The following is a 25,125-nucleotide window of genomic DNA, read 5'->3' as shown; positions in this document are numbered from 1 at the left end:
CTTTGTGGTTAAGTTCGGGTTCTGTAGTCGGTCCTGGATCCAGGCCAGACTTTGACATTTTCCCGATGTATTACCATGGATAAATTACCTACTCTAATCCTAATTATAACATCTATATGGTAGTAAAAGCAGAAGTACCTATCTTCATAGGGTTATTATAAAGATTATGGTAAACAGTAAGATATAAGGTGTCTACCACTTGTAAACTATCAGCATTACCTATTTTTATGATTTCAGCTCAAAAGCCTTGGCTATGTTATACTTTACAAAGTGAAATGAATTCTTTGGTGTTGGGAACCACTCTGCCTGGTTTCAGGAGTTGTAACTGTCCCCCATGGCTAAGACTGAGTGAGTGACCTCTGGAATGTGAGCCACAAGGAGACAAAGCTTGTCTCTGGTAGCAAACGCTGCCTCTGCTTCGGCTTCTTCCCCTTCCCCCAAAGCATGGGCAATGTCCATGGTGGGTACAACCCCTCAGAAAGGAGCAACCTAGGCCAGGCACTAGGAAGGCCTTCATGAAAAGACTCGGGGGGCTGCAACAAAGAGGAAGTGATGGACCCTTGTCCCCAAGCTATTCTGACATAGCTCGAGTCCCCATGTCCTCTGGAAGAAGTGCTTCCTGGCTCTAATCCACTTAAGCCTAAAAACCTATAATGGGGAAGGAGGTGCAGCCCCTTGCCAGCTAGAGCAGGATCCAGGGTGATCAGGCATAAGAAAGAATTCACAAAGTCCTGTGAAGCCTGCTTTGCTAAGAGTGCTTTCATTCATACGATAAGGGTCCAAGCAGGAAATGAGTATGTCTCTCAAAGTTTTTGAAACCCCCTTACCCGAAAGACACTGACTCAGACTAAGCCCTCAGATTTCTTTGAAATGTTATCTGTTTGATCCTTGCCACCTGTATTCCTGTGTATTACAACCCAATAAAAGCCCTTGAGGAAGGGGCTCCTGGCCCTTCTCCTCTGAGAGACTGGCCACCTCTCCTCCCCAAGCAGATCGTGTCTTGGTAGTTTCACTTTCATCCGTGGCGGACAGGGGAACTTGTGGGCAAAGTCATCCCCACACTATGGACCATTTTCTATGACCAAAAACTTCTGGCTTTTCTAAAGAATGAATAAGCTTACCTAACAAAAATAAGGACATAAATGTTTGCTTCCAGTTTTGTAAGCTAGGCTGTTTTCACGTTCACCACCTATTAACTGACAATGCAGTCATCCACATTTCCTTCATCACATAAACAGTAAAACTGAGGGTAAAAGAGACGGCTTCTTTACTCAGTACCCCATGGCTATTAAGCTGCAGAACCAGAACCAGTACCCAAATTATGCCCTAAGTCTGGGGCTTTTCTGCATTTCCTCTGAAGCACCCCCATAATATAAGAAAATAACTGCTTAATGCCTGGAATTGAGATGAATGCTTATCCTCCTGTTTTTTTAGCATTAGAGCCTCCCAATAATCTTCTATAAAACATAATGTTTAGCAGGACTAATCCATGCTAGCACATAAAATCAAACAAAGTTGAGTATAAGGAGATAAATTCTCAGTTTGAGCAAGATGCAAACTGTTGAAAAGTTATTTTTTCTTTCTCTTTTTTTAACAAAACCACCAGTGTGAAGATACTTATTAAAGGGATGTATAAACAATATTTTAAAGACTTCAGGCTCTTATCTGCTATCAGACCAACCCAAAGGCTCATACAGAAAACCTGTACATAACAGTATTTTTGAAACAGAAAGGTATGGCCAGATCGCTGGGAAGCAGAGAAGAAACCCCAGAAGGTACAAGAGCCTCCGCTCCCTGGAGGGACCCCCTGGGGAGGCGTGAGGAAGTGCTGATTGAAACTGCAACCTTGACGGCCTTTCCACATCTTGGGGCAACAGTAAAAAAGCACAGCACCAGCCAGCCAGCCTGCATTGCCCTGGCAACCAAGTAGCACCCATGTGACCCAGAGCCAGAGACAGCTTGCACAGAGCCTGCACGGGGCTGAAAAGGTCACGGCACACGTGTAACAAGGTGACCCCCCATTCCTGGCAGAGATTTGGTGCACCTGGGCAGCCAAAAAACCCTCCTAACCTGCTTCTGGATCATGGAAGCAGTAGGGGAAGGGACATTAGTCTGAATTGGCTAACAAACTGGACCCTCCTGCAGCACACAGGATTTGGGGGGAAATATTTAAAACGGAGGGCATTCAGAAGTCCTTCCCTTTTTGCATCCCCCTTGCACAGGTAGAGAGCCAGCCTGCACAGGCTGAGTCCTGCACAGGACGTGTGCCCAATCACAGCTCTTGTGTTTCCCTGCTCAGTCTGGGGCAGGCTTGTGCTTGCCAGCGGCTGGCTCAAGCAGGACACTGTGGACCAGGGCCACACAGCACAGGTCCTGGACTGCTCCCACTCTCTCACCCTAAGAGCAGCACACAGATTTGAAGGCCAAAAATGTTTCTCTGGTCTCAAGAGCACAAGCAGCCCCAGACCCAGGGCCCAGGAGTCAGAGCCCCTTGCACGACCGGCTGCAGTGAGGCAATGGAGACACTGTTCTCACAAGTGTGTAGTCCAGAGAGCCTGGGGGTGGACAGAAGGAGACCCATGTGTGTAGCAGCCTTGGACTACAGATAGAAATGGAGAGGGGCTCTCTGAGAATGAATTTGGATCTCAGTCTTTCGGGGAGCAGGGATTTCTGCGTTTTACAGAAGAGAATGGCTTGGGGCAGGGGAGCTCCCAGCTCTCCCAAATTGGGCACCCTGTTAACAAAAACCTTTTTCCTTCCCCACCAATCCATTTTATGGTTGTACACAGTGGCAAGTGGCCAAATGCCCCTTGCTCTGTAACACTTTTCAATCGTTGTGTTTACATTCCACACAGTAAAATACATCTTATTTGATAACTTAAAACGATAAAAGATTAAAAATACTATACCTGTGCAGGGCACTTACCATGAATGGAGCTTGCAAGGCTAAGTTGCTCTGGGTGAGTCAGTGAGTGAGTGGTAAGTGAATGTGAAGGCCTAAAATTCCTGAACACTACTGCAGACTTTATAAATTTATTAAAAAAATGAGATTAAATCAAGCATGAGAAAATGACGCAATCAAAAACTCAGTAAACAGATGTTCAAGGCTGTTCATGTAACAAACATACTGTATGGTTTTACAGAAAACTTTTTATAAGTATAAAGTACACGAAAATATGAGTATATGAAATATAGACCAAGAACACTGTCATTTTTCATTATCAATTACTATGTACTGTACATAACTTTTATGTATTAAACTCTATACAACTGGTAGCACAGATTTACACAAACATGAGTTTGTGCATTGTGCTGAAACATTATGACAGCTCAGATGCCACCAGGTGACAGGACTTTTTCAGCTTCATTATAATCTCATGGGACTACCACCATATATGTGGTCTGTTGTTATGCATCACGAGACCATGTCTAGCAAAAATTTAACACACAAATATTACTCTCCTTATGTGTGAATATACTTGTTTTCTATTCTACTTCATTAAAAAAATTTTGGCTGGGCCCACTTAATTCATTTCAAGAACCAAACAGTTTTAAAAATGCTGAATAGAAGAGATACAAAGGCTATTTGTATTATCATACCACACTCCATTAGAAGTTTAAGTTATTTAAAAAAATATATCTAATCTTAGCAAGAAAAAAACTAATACCGATATACAGGAGGTCCTTGAAAACATCGCTTTATTATAACATTGATGAGATGCTGTGGGAACTTAACGCTTGTTTGTATCAATTTGCCTGTGGTAAAACTGGTACTGTTGGAAGTCATTTCATTTAAAGTCACAGGGGTCATCAATGACGTTAAGTGAGGACTAACTGCACATGCCAGAACACTGCTATGAAGAGTACACAGTATTTCACACTCAACTACTTAAAACCAATTGAAAGGATCATTATAGCCATAAACTTTTAAAATATATATATGATACTAATGAATCAAACCAAAAATAATCAAATAAGTGGGTTTAAAGGGGAACACCTCGCTTGAGATCGAAATTTACTCCTTTTATCCTCTCTGAAGGTAGAGGAAAAAAGTGGGAGAAACCTTGAGCCACTTTGAGATTCTCTGCATTTCATGTTATGTTAAATATAACCACACACACACACACACACACACACACACACACACACGTTATTCCAAAATTCTGGTTAACTTTTTCCACGAAAAAGAATTTTTTTTACCAAGTAATTTGGTGGCTACTTTTTAGGTGACATTTTAAACTTCACTTAAAGTTGCCCACACTTATTGTTATAAGTGTATTGTTATACAGCATTCGGTCCTCCCTGGAGCTATCTGACTAGTCCTATTGTGTGCAGCCTAAACCCTTGGGCCCTGCCCACTGTCACAAAGGAAGGATTGGGCTGCTTTAGCAAGAATGAATTGCCAAAACAAAAGGAAAAAAAAAAAACCCTCCTAAATGTATTTCAGGAGGAAATTAAGTGACTGCCCCAGCTAAATTCTCTTAAAACTGTGAAGTACTGAAGTACTTGTAAACATATATATGCTTCTCTGAACTTGCTTATATTTAATGTTTGCTTAGCATTTACCACAAAGATCAGGTACTTTAAAATCTAGACCACGTAAGGGAGAAGGAAGTAACACCTGACATTATTATATACCCTGCTATATAACACACCCATTTTTCTATTAATTTGTGAAAAAGAATATATTATTTATCATTTAATTCAGGCTAGAAGTATATGGAAAGAAAATATGAATTGGAGGTAGTACTCATAAAAGTACACAGGAAAAACTCTCAAGTAAACAGACTTTATTTTTAACATAAAAGTTCTATTTTCTTGTGAGGCAGCAACAAGTGTTCAGATACAGGGAATACATAAGTACATAGTAACAATATTTATCATATTGGAAATGCTGTTTTAGGGGAGAATTTTGTTAGAAAAACAAAATTTAAAAAATTTCCTTTAGAAAAGATTTATACAGTTTCAACAGAGATGAAAAATACAGACTTTAAAAAAACATAAATTATATTCTTCAACAGGATTGTATAAACAAAGTATTGTTCAGGGTTACTCTGCTTATCATTAATTTAGGCAGAGTAAAACTTAAACCTTAAAGTGCGGAGCTAAGGATTCTTACCTTAATGCAAACTGAGCACTTCCATTGGTCCAGTTTTGAGACATCAAAATTCCAAGCATTAAGAAATGAATCTTAAGTTTAGAATGGTAAAGTTAAATTCAGTAGTGGCAATTTTTCTTTTAGTGCCTTTAACAGAAGAAAATTTTGACATCCCAGTCCTAATGTTGAACAGACACAAGGCTATAAATTCTGCCTGCCATTTCTGTATACCTCGAGTAAAAGCTAACTAACCATTAGAAACAAAAAGGCTTTTTTTCTTATTGCCAGTTATTCCACAGGTAGCAACAGCACCTTCCTAAAGGCCAATTTGGCTTCTCATAAGTGTAAGAAATATTTTAAACAAAATGAAGAATCTAAATCAAAAATAATTTTGGCATCCATGCTCACAATGTTAACCACAAAAAAAGCCCAACACAGTTATTTTTAAAATACAATTGCTCACAAAAGCCATGACAAACAATAGACTTAGTTATGATCAAAAACAGTAAATTTACATGTTTTAACCACCACAAGAAATTAAGGGTAAAAAAAACCCTTAAGAATGACAAATAACCATAGAAGAGCTCCTTTTTGCTGAAAAAAAAAATATATATATATATATATATGCTGCCACCTATTTCTTTTACTGCAGTGGAAATAAATTTATTTAAAATTAAAAGAATTTCTATTATATTCCCATTGAAGTTCTAATTTATTTACTTCCTATACAGTTTTCTGTAGAATAATAATTATGGAATGCAGTTTTAGAAAGCAATTATTATGCATTCTAAGGAGACCCATTAAAAAAATCAACTGTTAACTAAGGCTTAAATAAAGCTGAATGGACCTATGGTTGATATTTTTTTAAAGACTGTAATAAAGCTCTTATGTTTAAATATTAGCCCTTTGGCACTGGCAGTTAGAGTTGTTTGTACCTTTTTTTCCCCTTCAAATCTCTCTATTTCTCCCAAACTCAAGGTATATGCTTGGTTGCCTTACAATTCATTTACCTACAAGTTCACATTTTCCTTACAACCAAACATCACAAGTTCCATTTATAAGACTATGTGAATAATAAATCTTAAACTTGTTCTCCCATTCCTATTTTAAATTACTTTAGTTTAAGGATATATGAAACTCTACAGAAAAATGTGAATTAGACAAACATGCACAACAGAGTAAAAGGAAAAACTTTACAAAGTGGCATTTTAGGTGTAAAATACCCTGGTAACTTGCAGGGACGGAGACAGAAGAAAGTTAAGTGTGAAGCAAAGAAAAGAACATGGATTTAACAGAACTCAAGTAATCCAAAAACTGAGGGTTTTTTTGTAACCTGTTTTTAATTTCCTCTCCCTACCATTCAAAGTAACTCATCTGATTTGTTTTACTTTTTATGTACTTTAGAGCAGTTTTCTGTGGCAAAATGGTAAAGTGAAAGGCAAAACATCAGGGTTCTCAATAAACCAACCAGAAAGTTTAGATTCTGAATACTGGGCTTTCACTGATTTAGAAGCCACAATGTACTACTTCCGAGTAAATTAGTTTCCAACAAAAAGATACCAAAATTTATCTGTCTCACCAACTAACCTGGTAAGACTTTCATGTTTTAATTTATCTTGCTTCCTTAAATACATCTCCATTTGAACTTTGACAGGGCATATTTTTTATTATTAGATGTTTTAAAGGTGCATGAGTATAACAAGTCCTTTTGGAAGACTTAATGCCACCACTAGGTTTTCTCTGGTGGGTTATGTGTTGGATAAACTGACATAGTAACAACCCTCTGAACTGAATCCCTTTTACAAGTATTTAACATTTTTCCCTTTTATATGTATAAGAACATTAAATTATTGCATCAAAAGGTAATATATGAAGACCTTAGAAGGATTTTTTTAAATCAACAGTTTCCTGAAATTCCCTTTTAAAAAAAGCTGCTCCTTCATTTTACTACCACAGACCCAGGCGTGAAATACTGTTGACATGTGTATTAGGAATGGCTATATTAGGATGAGTCTAAATCCAAAACTGGATGGATTTTTCAAAGGTCCCTGTTGTTTATGCTTTGGAGCTCTCCTTTGCCTGCTTTCCCCACTGTGTGGAATGTTCCAGGAACAACTAGCAAAACCTGTAGGTAATATCTCAGTGCCAACTACCATAAAGAAAATGTCAGTTGTAAGATTCTGTGACTACGGATTGCTATTCAATGGAATACACTCCTGACAAACTACTAACCCTGACCAAATCCACAAGACAACATCACAAAAGCAAAGGAGGAAATCCATGCACAGTCATTTTAAGATCTCTTGGGACTATGATACAGTGATGATTAAAGGTAGAATAACACCTGTGGTAAAGGGAGACCATGTGACAAATACTGAGCAGAAAACCAAGGGGGACCCTTACTCCTAGCTAGCAGTCAACACTGGGTAGCTTCTTTTGGGCTCACTGACTTTTAAACCAACGACTTCCAATGATGGCGAGAACATATTAAGCACTCATATCCAGACTACAATTTTTCTGACCACATGGTGAAATGTGTACAGGAATAGTGAAGAAAACAATTTTACAAATATTTCACCCGAAGCACAAATTTCTGACATCAAAAAACATAAATCACATAATGTACTAATATTGCTTTTTATTTCTTTTTACATATACTTGTTCAATGCATTTACCTATCAATTCTTGGTTGGGAGAAAAACATAGTCATGAGATTAAGATTGCTGGGAAAATGTCAACAATCCCTTTGGTCCCAAAGCTGAAAACAGCTGAGAAAAGCACACATCTAGAAAAGGAAACAAGAAACAGAGGCCACCAAAGAATCTTTTGAACATCTGCTTGCTACGTTTCAGAAAATGTAACATTGGTATTAGAAAATAGTCATTTTCATATAAAAGATGGTTCTTGCAGCATCATTCATGTCTCCAGGAATCATGTTTGCAGGGGTCAGTTTTTTGTTCTGTTTTTGTTTATAGAGAAGTTTAATTTGAAAACAAAAAACAATGTGATATCAGCCCTCCAAAAGTAAAGAATGAGACCTTTTTGTTTCAACCAGCACTTTAGGGAAATCAGGCTAAGCACTGAGGACTGGTCTTCATAGTGAGCAAAACCATCAGAGGGCTGCTTCCTTCCAGAAGCTGTACCGTGATGTGTCACTGTGGAAAGGTGGAGCATGTCATAGCCAATGGGGAGCTCATGATGCCATCGCAGTCAAGGGATCCGAGGGAACAATGGCTACACAGCGCTGGGACCTATCCTTCAGCTTCCTCAATTGGTTCTGGTGGTGTGAGAAGAGAGGCTGATGGCATGACTGTACTTGTTCCTCGGGAGACTCGGTCTTGCTCCGTGTTTGTAGACAGGGAGGCCACACTGATCGGCTGCAGCAGAGTGGTTGTCATACCGGTGGTGACTGTCAGACTATGGCCAGAGCCCTTGAGGGTAAGATCTGGTGTGGGAAGGAGTGGCTTGAGGATGCTGACAAGGCAGAAAGCAGAGCCGCTCTTAGGAATGAAATTCACCTTGTTTTTGTCAGGACAGTAAAAGGCTGGGATTTCATGAAGTTGTTTTGGCCTGGACATCAAACAGACAAATTTAAGTCACAAATACGGGAAATAAATTCTTTTATTACTCTTTTAAAGCAGGTAACATAGATATAAAAGCAATACAAAACTCAAGCTATGTCAAAAGCTTCAAATGCTATGGCCCAAAGTGGAATTAGACACATGATTCTAAATATGTATGTCAGAATGCCAGACGCACCACTCACACTGCTGCTTTCAGTGCCCTGGCGAGCCCTGTGTACCACGCAGGTAGCTCAGGCAGATGTCCACTGCATCTGGATGCAGGTCTGAGATAGCCAGTGGGAATAAAGAATTTCCTAAAGTAAAAGAAATTCTAAATGTTTAAAGACAAAATATGTTCCACTACCAGATTTTCCAGGTCTGTACTATTTTGAAGGCAGAAGGCAAGGAATGACTTCAATGTCTATCTTTTGCTAAGTTCTACCATGGCATGACTAAAATCTGGTAGGCCTAAATTTCCTCTTCAAGTGCCCTTAAAAATCTCTTGGACTGAAACAATTCTTTGAGTTAACCATGATGGTCTTCTGAGGAATGTAACAGAAATGTAAAATCAAAATAAAACCAATGGCAGTCCCTTGCTCTGAAACTTTTATTCAAGCCAAATCCTTCCCTGTCCCCAGGTGCTCTGGAAAATTTACTCAAATAGTTGAAAAAGGATATAAGTGGTATTCTATGAAAATAAAAATAAAATAAATTGCTAAAGTAACATGGAAATGTCACAAAATTAAAAACAAATTGAGGTGTGAGAACTTAAATAAAACAGGATCCATGTTAAAAAAAAGACAGTATGACCATATTATAAAAGTATGGTACTCATATCCTGATAAACAACAAAATCCGAGGTGCCAAGTCTGCACTAAATTCTGGGGGCTCAAAGATGAAACAATCTACAATGGAGAGACTAAATATACAGATATTGGAGGGAGGGAGGTACTAAGGACAGAACTATATTTCGATATAATTAGTCTCCTTTGTAATCCTATGTAACAGGATCTGGGGAGTGGGTGCTAAAAGAAAAAATAGTTTCATGTAGACAGTACTTTGGGTGGGCATATATTATCAATTAATAGGGACTACTATTCATCAATATCTTTGAAAAATACAATAATTTAAGAGTAAGAAATTACACGATGGAGTAGGCTCACATGGACAAGCCCAGTTCCAGCTGACACCTTGCTGGTCTGCTTGCAGCCTGGACCTCCACCTCAGGGCTGTGACAGCAGAGGCCTGGAGCAGCAGACCTTGGTCCCAGCCACTGTGTGACTTTAGTCCAGTCACTCTACCTCCCTGAGCCTCAGTTGTCTCAGCTATGAGATGGGTTGGACAACCCCTACCTCCCAGCCTTGTGGGGACTTAAGGAGATAAATGTCAGTGCCCCACATGGGATGTATGCAGATACTAGCCTCAGACCTCGCCTTGGAAGGCTCAAGACCTGCACAGTCCATCAGGGTAGTTATGAACCCCATGTGGCTACCAAACACTGGAAATGTGACCTGTCAAACTTGCTATGTGCCATCAGTGTGGAATACACAACAGATTCTGACGATCTGGTATAATAAAAGGAATGTAAAATGTTGTATGAATAATGTTTTTATACTGATCACATGCTGAAATAACAATATGTTTGGTACGCTGGATTACATAAAATATATTATTACACTTAAAAAATTACATCATTTAAATTACCTTATTTGTACACTATTTTTTTCTTGAATATAATAGAAACTTAACTCATCAAGTACTTTTAGGCCCACAAATGTATTTGAGTATATCGCTGGACACACTCCTCTATTTTTACTATCTGAGAGTATGGTTTTCAATTGGTTAAAGAAGATAGGAAGCGAAATATGCCTGAGTTTTCTTTTTTTTTAAATGATTTTATTCATTTATTTTTAGAGAGAGGGGAGGAGAAAGAGAGGGAGAGAAACACTGATGTGTGAGAGAAACATCGACTGGCTGCCTCTAGCACACTCTCAGCTGGAGACCTGGCCCACAACCCAGGCATGTGCCTTGACCAGAAATCAATCAGCAACCTTTCAGTTAGTAGGCAGATGCTCAGTCCACCAACCCATACCAGCCGGGGCCTGAATATTCTTTTGAAGACAGAATTATTAGAGATAACTTTCTAATACTGGAGGAGGGGGAGGCTAATCAATTTTTATATCCTCCTCCAAATGAATCCTAGGTTTTTAACCTAGATAATTAATTTGTTTGAGATTATCTTAAATAAAAATTGCTTATTACATGAAGCTACTAATAGATTTTGAGAATGAAACCTTACATTTCTGAAATACAAATGAACTTTTTGACTAATATTTTTAAATGAGAAAATCTCAAGAGTTTAATTTCCTTGTTGCTTTCATGAAAAGACTTAAGAAAATGTTTATACAAAATAATATAAACAATAACTTTGTCTAACTAGCACCCAGATCAAGAAACAGAGCATTAAGAGTAAAAAGCACCAAGAAAACCCTCCTTGTGTTGTCTTTTAATCAGTACTCTTGTGCCATCTTTTGGTCACTACTCTTCCAACTAAGAGGAATGATTCTTGACCTCTAACATTTAACTCCTAGAAGCATGTTACCCAAAAAAACACTACCTATTTCTGTGGTGTAAGACTTATGCTAATAGAAGCTGCACATACTAATATTACTGGGTTTGTCAAAAAGTTCAATTAGTTTTTTTCTATAAACTAAAGGATGTATTTTTCATTTTCACCAATAACTTTACTGAATTGAGTATTTTGAGTATGTTGGCTATTGCCTACATGGTATAATGGTGAATGTTCTAAATGTCTCAATTTGATCTCTATCAATTTCAACTGGTCTACCTGACCATGGAGCACTGTCCCAGCGAGGAATCTCTAGCATGAAACTTTGCAAACCACTTTTGACACATTCAGTCATAGCACCTTCTCCATACACTGCACAAATCTTTTTCTGTGTTTCAGATGCATTTTTACCTTTCTTAAAATAATAAAGCACAATATGCCAAAAATGTTGTGTACTTTCTCCCATCCACAATATTAAAATAGGCTACACAAAAATTAACCTATTTTGAGAATTAAAAAAACTGGTATGACAGCTGTCACAATACAATCTAACAGAACTGTTCTGAATGAAGTTAAAGACCACTAAGTGCTCATTACTACAGCCATCTTAAGGAAAAAAACTAAGCAAACTTTTTGGCCAACCCAACATACCAAGGTTTTCTTCAACTTAAAAACCACAACTACCAAAAAATAAACAAACAACCCCCCCCAAAAAACAAAACACTTTCAGAAATACTTTTCAATTTTTATTTTTTCTTAAAAAGTTATTCTGAAAAGATTATATATCTAAATAGAGATAACTTTTTGGTAGCTGCCTTTCTGAAAAATGGATGAACATACTGGACAATTACAGCTTTTCATAATCATGCAAGGAATTCTTTGGCATTATTTTTAGAAGGCTTATAAGATTTTTTTCTTTTTTAAAATTCAGGCATAAATTATCAGCAAAGAAAACAGTAAGTTAAAATTATTTACAATGTGAAGGAGTGTGGGAAGGAGAGAGGAAGAAAGGATGGGTCATGCAATATTAAAAAAAATACCTGTATACTGCAAAGAGGTCATAATATCTAGGATTCTAAAGTAACTAAGATTGAGCTCATTAACTGGGATCAGGAAACAGCACGTCTGACTTCACTGAAAAGGACCAAGTGCAGGTGGCATGGCCATGGTATGTGTGTACCAAACAGAACAAAGCAACAAGAAAAAGTGCAAAATCTGGTCTTGGGCTTTCTGGACCAAATCTACCCACCTATTTTCTTTCAGGTAAATAAATATACATTTCTAGAAACTAAATATCAACCCTCAACTCATTCTAACCTCTAGTTCAAGTCAGAATTACTTCCCTTGAACCAAAAGTAAGACTTAGAGAAAAAACTATTATTTAAAGAATGATTAAATAAGCAAAAAGTTTTTAATTAGGACCAATAATCAATCAGCCTTTGCTTTCATGCCACTGAATCCAATGGGGTTTTGCTCTAGCTTTGGCATAGCTAGTGCAAAAAAAGACTAATTTTTAAACTTAGGGTTCTTTGTATTATTGATAACAGATTAAAATTACCTCTAAGTAATCTACTCTTGGGTTACAGCTGTTCATTTGTTTTTGGAACATAATGAAAATTTTTGAAAATGAATAGGTTTTTGTCTGCTACATATCCTTTATATTAGTAAAATTTATAATTAACAATGTACACATTTTTACCTGTTGTAAATTAATAATTAACTATGTACACAACATTTTTATCTGTTAATAGAAGGTAAAACACAATATGTTTACCTTTTATTAACAGATGAATATGACATAAAACATAAAATATGTTCGGGGTGACCTTATGTTTTATTTGTCTGTCTACATTTATCCATCCATCCATACACACACAAACACACAGGCCTGTGCTTCCTTCCCTCCTTTACATACAAATAGAGTGTGCGTGTGTGTATCTATATCTCACATATGGAGTCTTGCAAAAATTTCCAAATGGAACAGTCTAAGGCAGATACCACAGGACACCAGCCCATACAACAAATACTCAAAGTCACTGATAAAAGAAATTCAAATTGCTTTTAAGTCAATCAACCATTTTTTTTACACTTAGGCAAATCTTAACTACTAATGAGTAAATCGAAGAGCTCAACTCCAAAAAGATCCATTTGGACCATCTGATTTTTAATTAATAGAACAATTATTTTTTAGGAACTCTCATGAAAAAGTTTAAGCCAGCATTTTGAAACTGAACATAAAAATCGTATGAGGTATTTGGTAAAGATGCAGAATCCAGGTCCTATCTCCGTATTTACCCTTTAGGCTTGGTGGGGCCTGGGAACCTGCAGTTTCAACTAATACCCCAGACAATTTCAGGGATCTAAGAAACAGACAACTCTTAGCTGGCACCAGCCAAACTTTTAGACTCACATGGTAAAAAACTAAATAAGCAGTTGCTAAAACAGTTTTCAATTACTATCACAAGAGCAGAAAAGAGACTGACAACTGGGAGTTCCTAGTAGAGAAGTTGAAGGAATTCAAATACAATGCTCTTTGTGTGGCAAATTATTAAGAATTTATGTTAAAAGAAGCATAGACAGGAGGGGCACAAAAAGGAATAAAAGGATACCATATTTCAAAATGATTCTAAGATGTTCACAACGGAGGAAAAAGACAAATGATGTGAAATAGACCAGACTGGATAATATCCACATTATAGTTTGGGTTTCACAGTGAGAAAAAGCCACCAGGATGGCTCTTAGACAAGCAGCCACAGTGAGATTAGAAGGTGAAGGCTAAGTGCTATTACCATATTTCCAAATAATGTTCACCACCTAATTTGCTCAATCTCATACACACTTACAGCCCTGTAGCCGATGCTTAGAAAGCAAGAAATCGCAACTAGAGGAAGCCCAGTGCTTTTGAGTGTAAACTTGGACTACTTGACTAGAACCAGACAACAGAAGTATATGAGCACAGGAGAGCACACACCAAGCACACCGCTTTAAAATTCTTCTGTCTTCACCACAGTGACATAGTTCAGCAAAGTAAAAGAATTATGTTTCCTATATTGGCAGACAAAATATTTTTAAAAAACTGTTTAAAGAAATGAAGACCAAGAGTAGATTTAAAAAAAAAACTAAAGGGAATTTGATCCTTGGAAGAAAGAAACCACACTGGGTGAGAACTATGGTCTATCTCGAATACATACACTGCTCGATTCAAAGTGTGGTGGTGACTGTACACAGGTCCAACAGCCTGTATAACAGCCACGGATGACATGTTGCAAAGAACTGAGAAAATGTGAATGACAAATGGTTATTAGTTGATATTAAGTATTACTGTTAATTTTCTTTGGTGTGATAATGGTACTGTGGTTATGTAGGAGTACTGTGGTTACTTTTAGAAAACAAATATTGAATTGTCTTTAAGGTTAAGTGTCATGATGTCTGCAACTTACTTTCAAACAGTTTAGCAAAAAACACTGCCACACACAGACAAAGCAAATACAGCAAAGTGTTATTACAGAACCTAAGTGGCGGTTATATAGGTGAGCACTGTACTATTATTATTTCACTTCTGTGAAAATTCTCATACTAAAAGCTTTTGGGTTTTGAGGGGGAAGTAGGGGTACTTACGAGCATTCCTCAAAGACTTTGACCCTTTCGCAGCCCTCTGGAGGTTCCCTTTTGAACATATAGCTGTTGTTAGGTTTTGGTGAGGTTGCATATTTGGGCAAAGGAGAATTGTTCCCATTCTCTACAATAAATGACATGGTGGATTACTAAGAAATACTACTATGTAAATGCATGGTCATACTGTATTCAATTGTTCTTGCTTTCCCCCAACACTATAAACTACTTGAGGGTAGAAACAGTGTTGTACTCATCAACATCATCCCAATATATAACACAGTTCCTGGTAAAGAAGAGATAATGTTTGTTAAATGAATGCATAAACAAATAAAAGAGTTCTATTTCTTTTCCACTTATAATAACCACAGCCTAGACCTCTCTCACTGATTTATTTTTATTCTATACAGAGCAAACAGACTCTAATGGCACTTTCATTCTTCTCAGTACAAGTAACTGAAATGGTTCTTCACTGTCTGTTGATAATTCACTCCTGTGCTACCCTTCAGAATTTCTCAGTTTGATTTCTTAGCTACTCAGGTGACACTCTCTGCTCCAGGCAGTCAGATCCGTATATGCGCTGTATGCCAAAAACTTCCTTTTGCCTATCAACCTCTCCATACCTAAGAGATCCTTCTCTGTTAGTTTTCCGAAACTGCCTTCAATGTCTGGCTCGAAGTTTCTGAAATCTTTCCAAATTGTAACCAAAGCAAAGGGAAAACTTTTTACTCTGATATTCCTGTTCAGTAACCGAGGTCCTCAGTTTATACTATATTAACTTGAAACATCTTGATATCTTCTTACATATGTGTTCTGAATTTTCAGTCTGTGTTAGGCAGGCTACAAATTCCTTGCACAGAGAACAGCACTGTGGCTCTGTCTTCTTACCAGAAAAGCTTGTCAATCACTAAGCTCTTAAAATGAAATACAGCAGGACACAAAATTTATGACATGCTACCAAAGGGCAGATTTTACTAACCAGGGATTTTAAAATTTTGGGGGGTACACTTGCTTGAGCACTAAGTTAAATACCAGGAGCTGAGCTAAATGGTTTGCTTTCACTGTCCTTTTTTAATCTTCACAATAAATAAAGGAAGTAATTAATTACGCGGATTCCTAACAAGAAACACAGGACCCAATCAAAGTGTTTGACTGAGTGTCAAACTTGTATGCACACTGAAATCACTGGAGCATCTCCAGTGCTTATGTCCTACAACTCCCAGGGACTGTGATTTAACTGGTCTGGAGTACTGGCCTTGAACAACTGTGTTTTATTTAACTTAGAAGCTGGCAAAAAGGGTCCAAATAATAACATTTTATAATGGCCCATAGTCTGAAGTGACTTCTTCAGAAAATCTTATGTTCTCTGGACATACTACAGTTTCAATAATTTAGGTGACTGGTAGAAATAGATAGTTGTAGCAATAAAACATTTTAGTATATTCAATACACTGTGAATATCAGGTCCTAACTAAATGACTACTGAACTGAGCTGTAGAATTTACGAATAAGTTTTCTACGACTGCTCTGAAGCACATGCAGTAACAAGGATTAGGCTAACAAAACAGTGCCTTCAAAAAGACAAATGAAAGGTCTTACTTGTAAAAGGTAAAAATATTAGTAATTTAATTAATTAATTAGTAATTCAAAATGCTTAGGTCTCTTAAGTTTTTCAAGGTGCTTGAAAAAAGGTGCTTAAACTAAAGTAGTTTAATACTCTAAGTAGCCCTCCAACTTTTTACTCCAGGTTTCCCTTGAATACTCATTTTGCATTGATAAAAATCAGCTTGGTCCTTGTTAGAAATATCACAAATACAGATCCTAAAAAACTCTAACTTAGTATAATAGGTAATAAAAACATAATACTAAGGAGACAAAGAATAAGTGGCTTTTTCAGGACAAATGTTCATCTCATTTATACTGAAAAAAATGTTTTTCACTAGTAAGAAACGTGTATTAACAGGTGCAAAAAAAGAGAAAGGAACAAATAAAAGCCCACAGCACACTACAGTAAAAACCTACTATTTTATACTCCTATTTTAAACAAAAAATTTAAAAATATATATTTTTAGAGAGAGAGAAAAGGAAGGGAGAAAGAGAGGGAGAGAGACATCAATCGGTTGCCTCTCGAACTCCCTCAATCAGGGACCTGGTCCACAACGTAGCCATGTGCCCTGACCAAGAATCAAACTGGTGACCCTTCACATTGTGGAATGACACCCAACCCACTGAGTTATACTGGTCACTGCTGTACTCCAATTTTTTAAAACCTATGTTTTGAAACATCTTGGAGTAATTACCTTAGTAGCCTTAAATGTGTGTGTTGTGCTAGAAAATAAAGAGGATAAAAGATAAAATAGGTGGTCCTCCCTTGTCTGGTAACAAATTCCTCCTGCATTGTACCTTTATCTCTGGGATCAACAAGCAGGTCATCAGCTGAACAAGGGCTCTCTTCGCTACCTTCATTGGAGATGGTGAGGAATGACGTGGGGGACACAGACTGAGAGCGGCTGCTGTTGTTGCTTCCCCTGTCTGCCCCGCCGGGGGTCTGTGTGTCGATGCTGCGTGTGCTGCTACTCCTCTGTACAAGGGGGGGAGGTGCACGATGGCCATCTGGAATATCTTGTGGCTGTTATAAAAATTTTAAATAAATGTATATATCACTGATTTTGAAATTCACACAGAAATATCCACAGTATCAACCTTCCCATTGTTCTGGAAGACTCGTAAAGTCAAAAATCCCCGACTTAGTAGGTCTAATGAGAAAAAAGCTTTTGTGTTGCTCCATTAGTGACATCCCTGTCTACTCTGCCCCACTAGAATCGAGCAGCATGGGTCTGGCACTTGACAGGTGGTCGAGGCTTGCTGAATGATAAATTGTACTAAATTACTTATCATGAGCTAAATATTACTTTAAAAATTATAAAGAAGGGCCACAGTAAAGTGAGAAATCTGGGTTTAACATTAGGTTCTGTATTAGAAGAAAATGTTATCCATTGTGGGAACTAGTAATACCTGATGTAAGGCCCTGTTACCTTCTCCCCCTTCCAACTCTTCCTGAAAGAGTGTTTTCAATGAAACCTTCCTAAACGAGGAAAAGGTTAATCATGACAGTGCTAATTATAGGAGGGAATCAAGGAGAGCAATCTGAAAAAAAGCTTGTGGGGCACACTTACCAGGGAAACCAGCTCCATGTTCACCTCTGACTCATTTACCTTTATTACACCAGGGAAAGGTTCCTCTATCATGCAGTATGGAGGAACAGGTGTGTGGAGTTGTGTTTTCTCTAATCTAAATCAACCTTTAATTTTAAGGGTTCTCTAATCTAAATTAACCCTTAACCTTAAGTATCAATAAAATACTACTTCTAACTCTTCGATTCTTCTTTCACTGATGAAAAATGCTTTAATATACTGTGCTATGGTTTTAAACATAAACAGAAAAGTTTCTCACTGTGTCTTACATATGAATCATTCTTACGTGTATTACAGTTAGTAGAAACAGTGCACATTCTTATATGCATGATAGGTAGGCAGAGCTGATGATATATCAACCAAATATTAAGTGACAAACATAAGAAACAGGTAGATTCATGTTTAGCAAGGATCTGGTGTCATATGCCTCCCTCCCCAACCTATCAGTAAGCTAAATTTTTGTTAAATGGAGTTATAGCAATTAGAAATATATTATGCCTGTCTAGTGATTTTAAAATACAGATAAGCAAAACATAGTTTCTGTTGAAGAATCCAAATTTAAGTCACATCAACTATTTCTATGAGATTCAAGAAATGAAAAGTTTTCATTCTCTCAACAAGAAACAAGACATTTAAGTAAATATAGAAAACAAAATTGTGAATGTTTTAATAATTAGAAGAGTTAATGTGTAAGGATGCTTACTATAAGTTGTTCTTCCTTTTCCCCAGTCTCTTTAATTATTATTTCAATCTCCTGATTCAGTCCTTCCACACTGTTCCGGAATCGGGAGCCCGTTGATTTGGTGATGGGAATTACTGGAACAAGTGTACTCTTTTGAACAGGAGCCTTGAGAATAAGTGGTAAAGGGGGAGAAGAGAGATTTAATACCACATTTTATTTCTCCGTCACTCTTTTTTTAATGGCATTTTTTAAATTGTTGTTCAAATACAGTTGTCTTCATTTCCCCCAACTCCCCTCTGCCCCCCCATACTCACCCCCAAACCTTGATCCTACCCACTCTTTGGCTTTGTCCGTGTGTCCTTTATACATGTTCCTTGGTGACCCTTCCTCCTTTCCCTCCAGTTATCCCATTCCCTCCACCCCTCTGGTTACTGTCAGTTTGTTCTTTATTTTAATGTCTCTGGTTACATTTTGTTCTGTTGATTAGGTTCCACTGAAAGGTGAGATCATATGGTATTTGTCTTTTACTGCCTGGCTTATTTCACTTAGCATAATCCTCTACAGATCCATCCATGCTGCCAGGAAGGGTAGAATAGAAGCTCTTTTTCCCTTGCTGCATAGTATTCCATTGTGTAAATGTACACAATTTTTTGATCCACTCTTTTACTGATGGGCACCTTAGGTTGTTTCCAACACTTGGCTACAGTAAATTTTCTCTTAACACTTGTCCTGATTAAGACACGCCTTTGGGTTTTGTAAGTGTTAACAACTCTACATCCAACAAGGCTGGTGCCTAAAGCACTTCAGCATCATAGATTAAGAACTGGTTGGAAAAATAAAACTTTAACTCACTGACACTCTAAATTTATCAAACAAAACACAAAGTGAGAAGAAGGAAGAAAATAATATATATCAGAGAGAAAATAAACAAAAGAGAGTCTAAAAAAGCAATACAAACAGCAATGTAACCAAGAGTTGGTTTTTGATAAATAAGATGGACATGATTAAGAAACCTTTAGCCAGACTCATTACAAAAGAGAAAGATGGTTCAAATAAATGAAACCAGAAATGAAGGAGAAGTAACAACTAACACTGCACATATACAAAAATTTTGAGAAAATACTATAAACAACTATACACCATCAAATTGGGCAATCTGGAATAAATGTATAAATACCTAGAAATTTCATATAATCTTCCAAAAGTGAATCAAGAAGAAATGAAAATCTGAAACAGAACAATTATAAAAAATGAAATCGAATCAATAATCAAAAAAACTCCCAACAAAGTCCTGGACCAAATGGCTTCACATGTGAATTTTACCAAACATTCAAAGAATTAACACCTACCCTTCTCAAACTATATGAAAAAATTCAAGAGAAGGGAAGAATCCCAAAGCCATTTTCTGAGGCCAGGTAAAAAGAAAGAAAGAAAAGTATAGGCCAGTATCTCTGATGAACACAGATGCTAAAACCCTCAACAAAATTTAGCAAATAAATTATGCCAGTGCAGTAAAAAAAAAAAATCATACACCATGACAAGTGGGACTTATCCAGGAATGCAAGGTTGGTACAACATGTGCAAATCAGTAAGTATAATTCACCACATAAATAAAATGAAGGATAAAAACCACATGATTATGTCAACAGCAGCAGAAAAAAACATTTGACAAAATTCAGCACCCATATGATAAAAACTCTCAGCAAAGTGAGAACAGAGGGAACATAACCCAAGGTAATGAAGGCCATGTATAATAAACCCACAGTTAACATCATACTCAGCAAAGAAAAACTAACAGCATTTCCCCTAATATCAGGAACAAGACAGGATGTCCACTTTCTCCCCTTTTATATAACATAATACTCCAAGTTGTAGTCACACCAATCAGACAGGAAGAAGTAAAAGAGCATCAAAACTGGAAAGTAGAATTCCAGCCAAGATGAAGGCATAGGTGGAAACACTGCCTCCTTACACAAGAAAGCTTTAGAAACAAATACACAATGAGAACAAACAGAAAATTAAACTGTACAGAAGTCTAATAACTATTCAGCCAGACTGATAAGAGAGGCAGGGTTGGCGGCTGGCAGAGAGGGGTCAAGGCAAGAAAAGGCAGTGGCTGCCGGACCCAGGAGCGCTGCAGACTCCGGGAATGGGGAGGAAACAAGCAGACCCAGTGAGGCACGCAAGGCGGTTGGCTGACTGTGGTCACACATTTGCATGCAGATAAACCAGGCAAAAATGGGTAGTGGGACGGACCACGCAACCCAGGGCCATAGCACTGGGAAATAAAGCCTAAAAGCACCAATTGAAAAGCACTGGGAGAGACTCCCAGCCTCACATACCCAGGAACCAGCACCGAAGGGCCCAATTTGCTTGTGGGAGCAATGAAGGGGACTGAGATCCAAGGGAGAGTGGAGCAAGTACCATTGTTCCCTTTCTGACCCTGCCCCTCATACATAACAGGCATGACCTGACCAAAATGGCTCAATCAGAAGAACAAATAAAAGCCCCAGAGCCAATATTTTTAAGCCACCAAGAGAGAGACAACCTATCAGATGCACAGTTCAAAACACTGGTGATCAGGATGCTCACAGAACTGGTTGATTTTAGCCACAAATTAGAGCAGCATATGAAGGCTTCACTAAATGAAATGAAGCAAAATGCACAGAGAAACAATAGTGATGGGAAGGAAACTGGGACTTAAATCAATCACGTGGACCTGAAGGAAGAAAAAAACAACAAAACAGAAAAGAAGGAAGAAACAAGAATTCAAAAAAATGAGGAGAGGCTTAGGAACCTCCAGGACATCTTTAAACATTCCAACATCCGAATTATAGGGGTACCAGAGGGGGAAGAGGAAGAGCCACGAGTGGAAAACTTATTTGAACAAATAATAAAGGAGAACTTCCCCAATCTGGTAAAGGAAATAGATTTCCAGGAAGTCCAGGAAGCTCAGAGAGTCTCAAAGAAGGTGGACCCAAAAAGGAACACACCAAGACACATCATAATTACATTAGCCAAGATTAAAATGAAGGAGAGAATTCTAGAGGCAGCAAGAGATAAGGGGATAGTCACCTACAAAGGAGTTCCCATCAGACTGTCAGTGGATTTCTCAAAAGAGACCTTGCAGGCAAGAAGGGGCTGGAAGGAAGTATTCCAAGTCATAAAAGGCAAGGACCTACAATCAAGATTGCTCTATCCAGAAAAGCTTTCATTTAGAATGGAAGGGAAAAGTGCTTCTCAAATAAGGTCAAGTTCGAGGAGTTCATCATCACCAAGCCCTTATTATATGAAATGTTAAAGGGACTTATCTAAGAAGAAGATAAAAAAGATGAACAATGAAAGGACAGCAAACTCACAGCTATTAACAAGCACACCTAAAACAAAAGCAAACTAAGAGGACAGCTAGATCAGGAGTAGAGCCACAGAAATGGAGATCACATGAAGGGTTAGCAACAGGGGAGTGGAAGGTGGATAGAGGGGGGAGAAGGTACACAGAATAAGTAGCATAGATGGTGGCGAGAAAATAGACAGGGGGAGGAAAAAGTAGTGTGAGAAATGTAGAAGCTAAAGAACTTATGACACATGGACATGAACTAAAGGGGGGAATATGGGTGGGAGAAGGTGTGCAGGGTAGAGGGGAAGAAGGGGGGAATGGGACAACTGTAATGGCATAATCAATAAAATATATTAAAAAACAAAGAACAAAAAAAATCCTGGAAAATAGACTGTACATAGTGAATTCAAAGATTCAACCAAAAAACTAGTAGAACTGACCAGTGAATTCAGTGAAGTAGCAAAATACAAAAAAAAAAAAAAATTCAGAAATTGGTTGCATTTTGTACACCAATAACTACCAGAGAGAAGTTAAGAAAACAATCCCACTTAAACTTGCATCAAAAAATAAAATATCTAGGAATAAATTGCCAAGGAAGTAAAAGACATGGACTTGAAAAATTACAAGATACTTAAGAAAGAAATTGAAGAGGATACAAGTAAATGGTGGCACATACCGTGCTTCATGGGTAGAAAGAATTAATATCATTAAAATGTCCATACTAACCAAAACAATCTATGGATCAATACAATTCCTATTTTACACAAGTAGAATAATCCAAAAATCTGCACAGAACCAAAAAAGACGTGAACGGCCTCAGCAATTTTGAAAAAGAACAAAGTTGGAAGTATCACACTACCTGAACTATATAGCCGTAGTAATCAAAACAGCATGGTATTGGCATAAAAGCATACATATAGATCTATGGCACAGAATATAGAGCCTCAAAGTAAACCTATGACTATATGTTCAATTAATATTTGACAAAGGAAGCAAGAATATACAATAGGGTAAAAACAGTCTATGCAATAAAGGGTGCTGGGAAAACTAGACAAATAGATGCCAAAAAATAACTGGACCACAGTCCTATACCATATACAAGAATTAACACAAACTGAATTAACAACTTAAATGTAAGACCTGAAACCATAAAACTCCTAGAAGAAAATATAGGCAATAAAATCTCTACCACAGCTTTTAACAATATTTTTCTGCCCTGGCAGGTGTGGCTCAGCAGATTGAGCGCCAGCCTACAAACAAAGGGGTTGCAGGTTGGATTCCCAGTAAAGGCACATGTCTGGGTTGCGGGTCAGGCCCCCAATTGGAGGTGTGCAAGAAGCAACCACACACTGCTGTTTCTCTCCCTCGCTTTGTTTCTCCCTTCCCCCTTTTCTAAAAATAAATAAAATCTTTAAAAAATATATATTTTTCCTGCTATTTCTCTTTGGACAAAGGAAAGAAACAAAAAAATAAACAAAAGGCATTACATCAAACTAAAACATTGTTTGCACAGGGGAAAAAAACCATCAGCAAAGCAAAAGGACAACCTATTGAACAGAAGAAGATATTTGCCAATGATGTATCTGATAAGAGGTTAATATCCAATTTTATAAAGAAATAATGCTACAACACCAAAAACAAAAACACACAATTCAATTAAAAAATGAGGAGAGGACCTGAATAGACAGTTCTCCAAAGAAGACATACTGATGGCTAAGAGACATACAAAAAAATGCACAATGCCACTAATCAACAGAGAAATGCAAATTCAAATCACAATGAGGTATTATCTCACACTTGTTAGAGTGTCTGTCATCAATAAATCTATAAACAAGTGTTGGTGAGGATATGGAGAAAAGGGAACCCTCTCGCACGGTTGGTAAAAATGCAGACTAAATAAAATCTTTTAAAAAAAGAAATACAAATTGGTAGTTACAGAACAGTCATGGGGATATAAAGTACAGCACAGGATATATACTCAATAATATTGCAATAACTACGTATGGTGCAAGGTAGATAATGAAAATACTGGGGGATACTTTGTAAAGTATATGATTGTCTACTCACTAGGCATACACCTGAAACTAATACAGAACAATACTGAGAAATTCTGGTCAAGATGCAGGAATAGGTAGAGACGCTTCACCTCCTTGCACAACCACAAGAATGATCACAACTAATCTCAAAACAAAACAAAACCAAAAACACCCAGAACTGCCAGAAAATCAAACTGTATGGAAACACAACAACCAAGGAATTAAATAAGCCACATTCGTCCAGATGCTGGTGGAATGGATGGTCCCACATGCATTAGTAGTAGATAAAAATCAGGAGGGAAACCTTGGGAGTAAATGATCCCAGCCCCAGGCCAGACCCTGAAGCCCAGGGTTCCAGTGCTAGGGATGTAAGCCTTGTAACTTCTGGCTGTAAAAACCAGTGGGGATTGGGGCTCTGGAAGAAACTGCCAAGCTCTCAGGAGAGTCCATTTAAATGGGCCCCCAAGGTCCTAGAATGTATGCAAACTCACCCATTCGAGGAAGCATCACCAGGAGAACATGTAGGAGGGCAAGAGTAGAATATGGGGAGTGGGTGAAGTAACTGGAAATGGGGTAAGTGCTGAGCAAACCTCCAGCAACCAGGCAATGGCACTGTCTCTTCTCTGACCCCTCTCCGATATGCAGAGAGAGCCACAAAGTGGTAAAGTAGGTTGCTCTGCCCAGGTGAATACTTAAGACCCTGCCCCCATACAATGTAACAGGTGTGCTAAGACAGGAAGTCAAAGCAGCTCTACCTAGTACACAGAAACAAACACAGGGAGGATGAGAAATTGAGGAGACAAGGAAATATGGCCCAAATGAAAGAACAGAACAAAACCCCAGAAAAACAACGAATCTAAATACGTAGATAGCCAATCTATCAGGTGCAGAGTTTAAAACACTAGTGATAAGGACTCTCAGAGAATTCATTGAGTATGGCTAAAGCATAAGGGAAGAAATGAAGGCTATGCTACCTGAAGTAAAAAAATCCACAGGGAACCAACAGTGAAGGGAAGGAAACCAGGACTCAAATC

The 25,125-nt window shown here is 37.8% G+C and overlaps 1 protein-coding gene across 3 annotated transcripts in view; it reads right to left on the bottom strand.

Annotated features, from left to right (window-relative positions):
• Window positions 1-4,830: 4,830 nt before the first annotated feature.
• The window catches only part of FAM117B (family with sequence similarity 117 member B), a 110,010-nt gene continuing 89,715 nt past the window's right edge, over window positions 4,831-25,125 (bottom strand). For 2 of the 3 annotated variants that reach the window (XM_037153452.2, XM_037153454.2), the window contains 4 exons: window positions 18,740-18,883; window positions 17,246-17,471; window positions 14,849-14,969; window positions 4,831-8,668 (listed from right to left, as the gene is read on the bottom strand). In XM_037153452.2, coding sequence (XP_037009347.2) covers window positions 8,350-8,668; window positions 14,849-14,969; window positions 17,246-17,471; window positions 18,740-18,883 — 810 coding nt within the window. In that variant the 3' untranslated portion in view covers window positions 4,831-8,349. The remainder of the gene's footprint in view (window positions 8,669-14,848; window positions 14,970-17,245; window positions 17,472-18,739; window positions 18,884-25,125) is intronic. The other variant, XM_037153453.2, reaches the window with a different exon arrangement.

This window comes from Artibeus jamaicensis, unplaced genomic scaffold (assembly GCF_021234435.1).
Source record: "Artibeus jamaicensis isolate MK-2021 breed Jamaican fruit bat unplaced genomic scaffold, CSHL_Jam_final contig_391, whole genome shotgun sequence".
NCBI classification, from domain to species: domain Eukaryota; kingdom Metazoa; phylum Chordata; class Mammalia; order Chiroptera; family Phyllostomidae; genus Artibeus; species Artibeus jamaicensis.
Note: the sequence above shows the minus strand (reverse complement) of the source record. Positions and strands in the feature narration are given on the sequence as shown.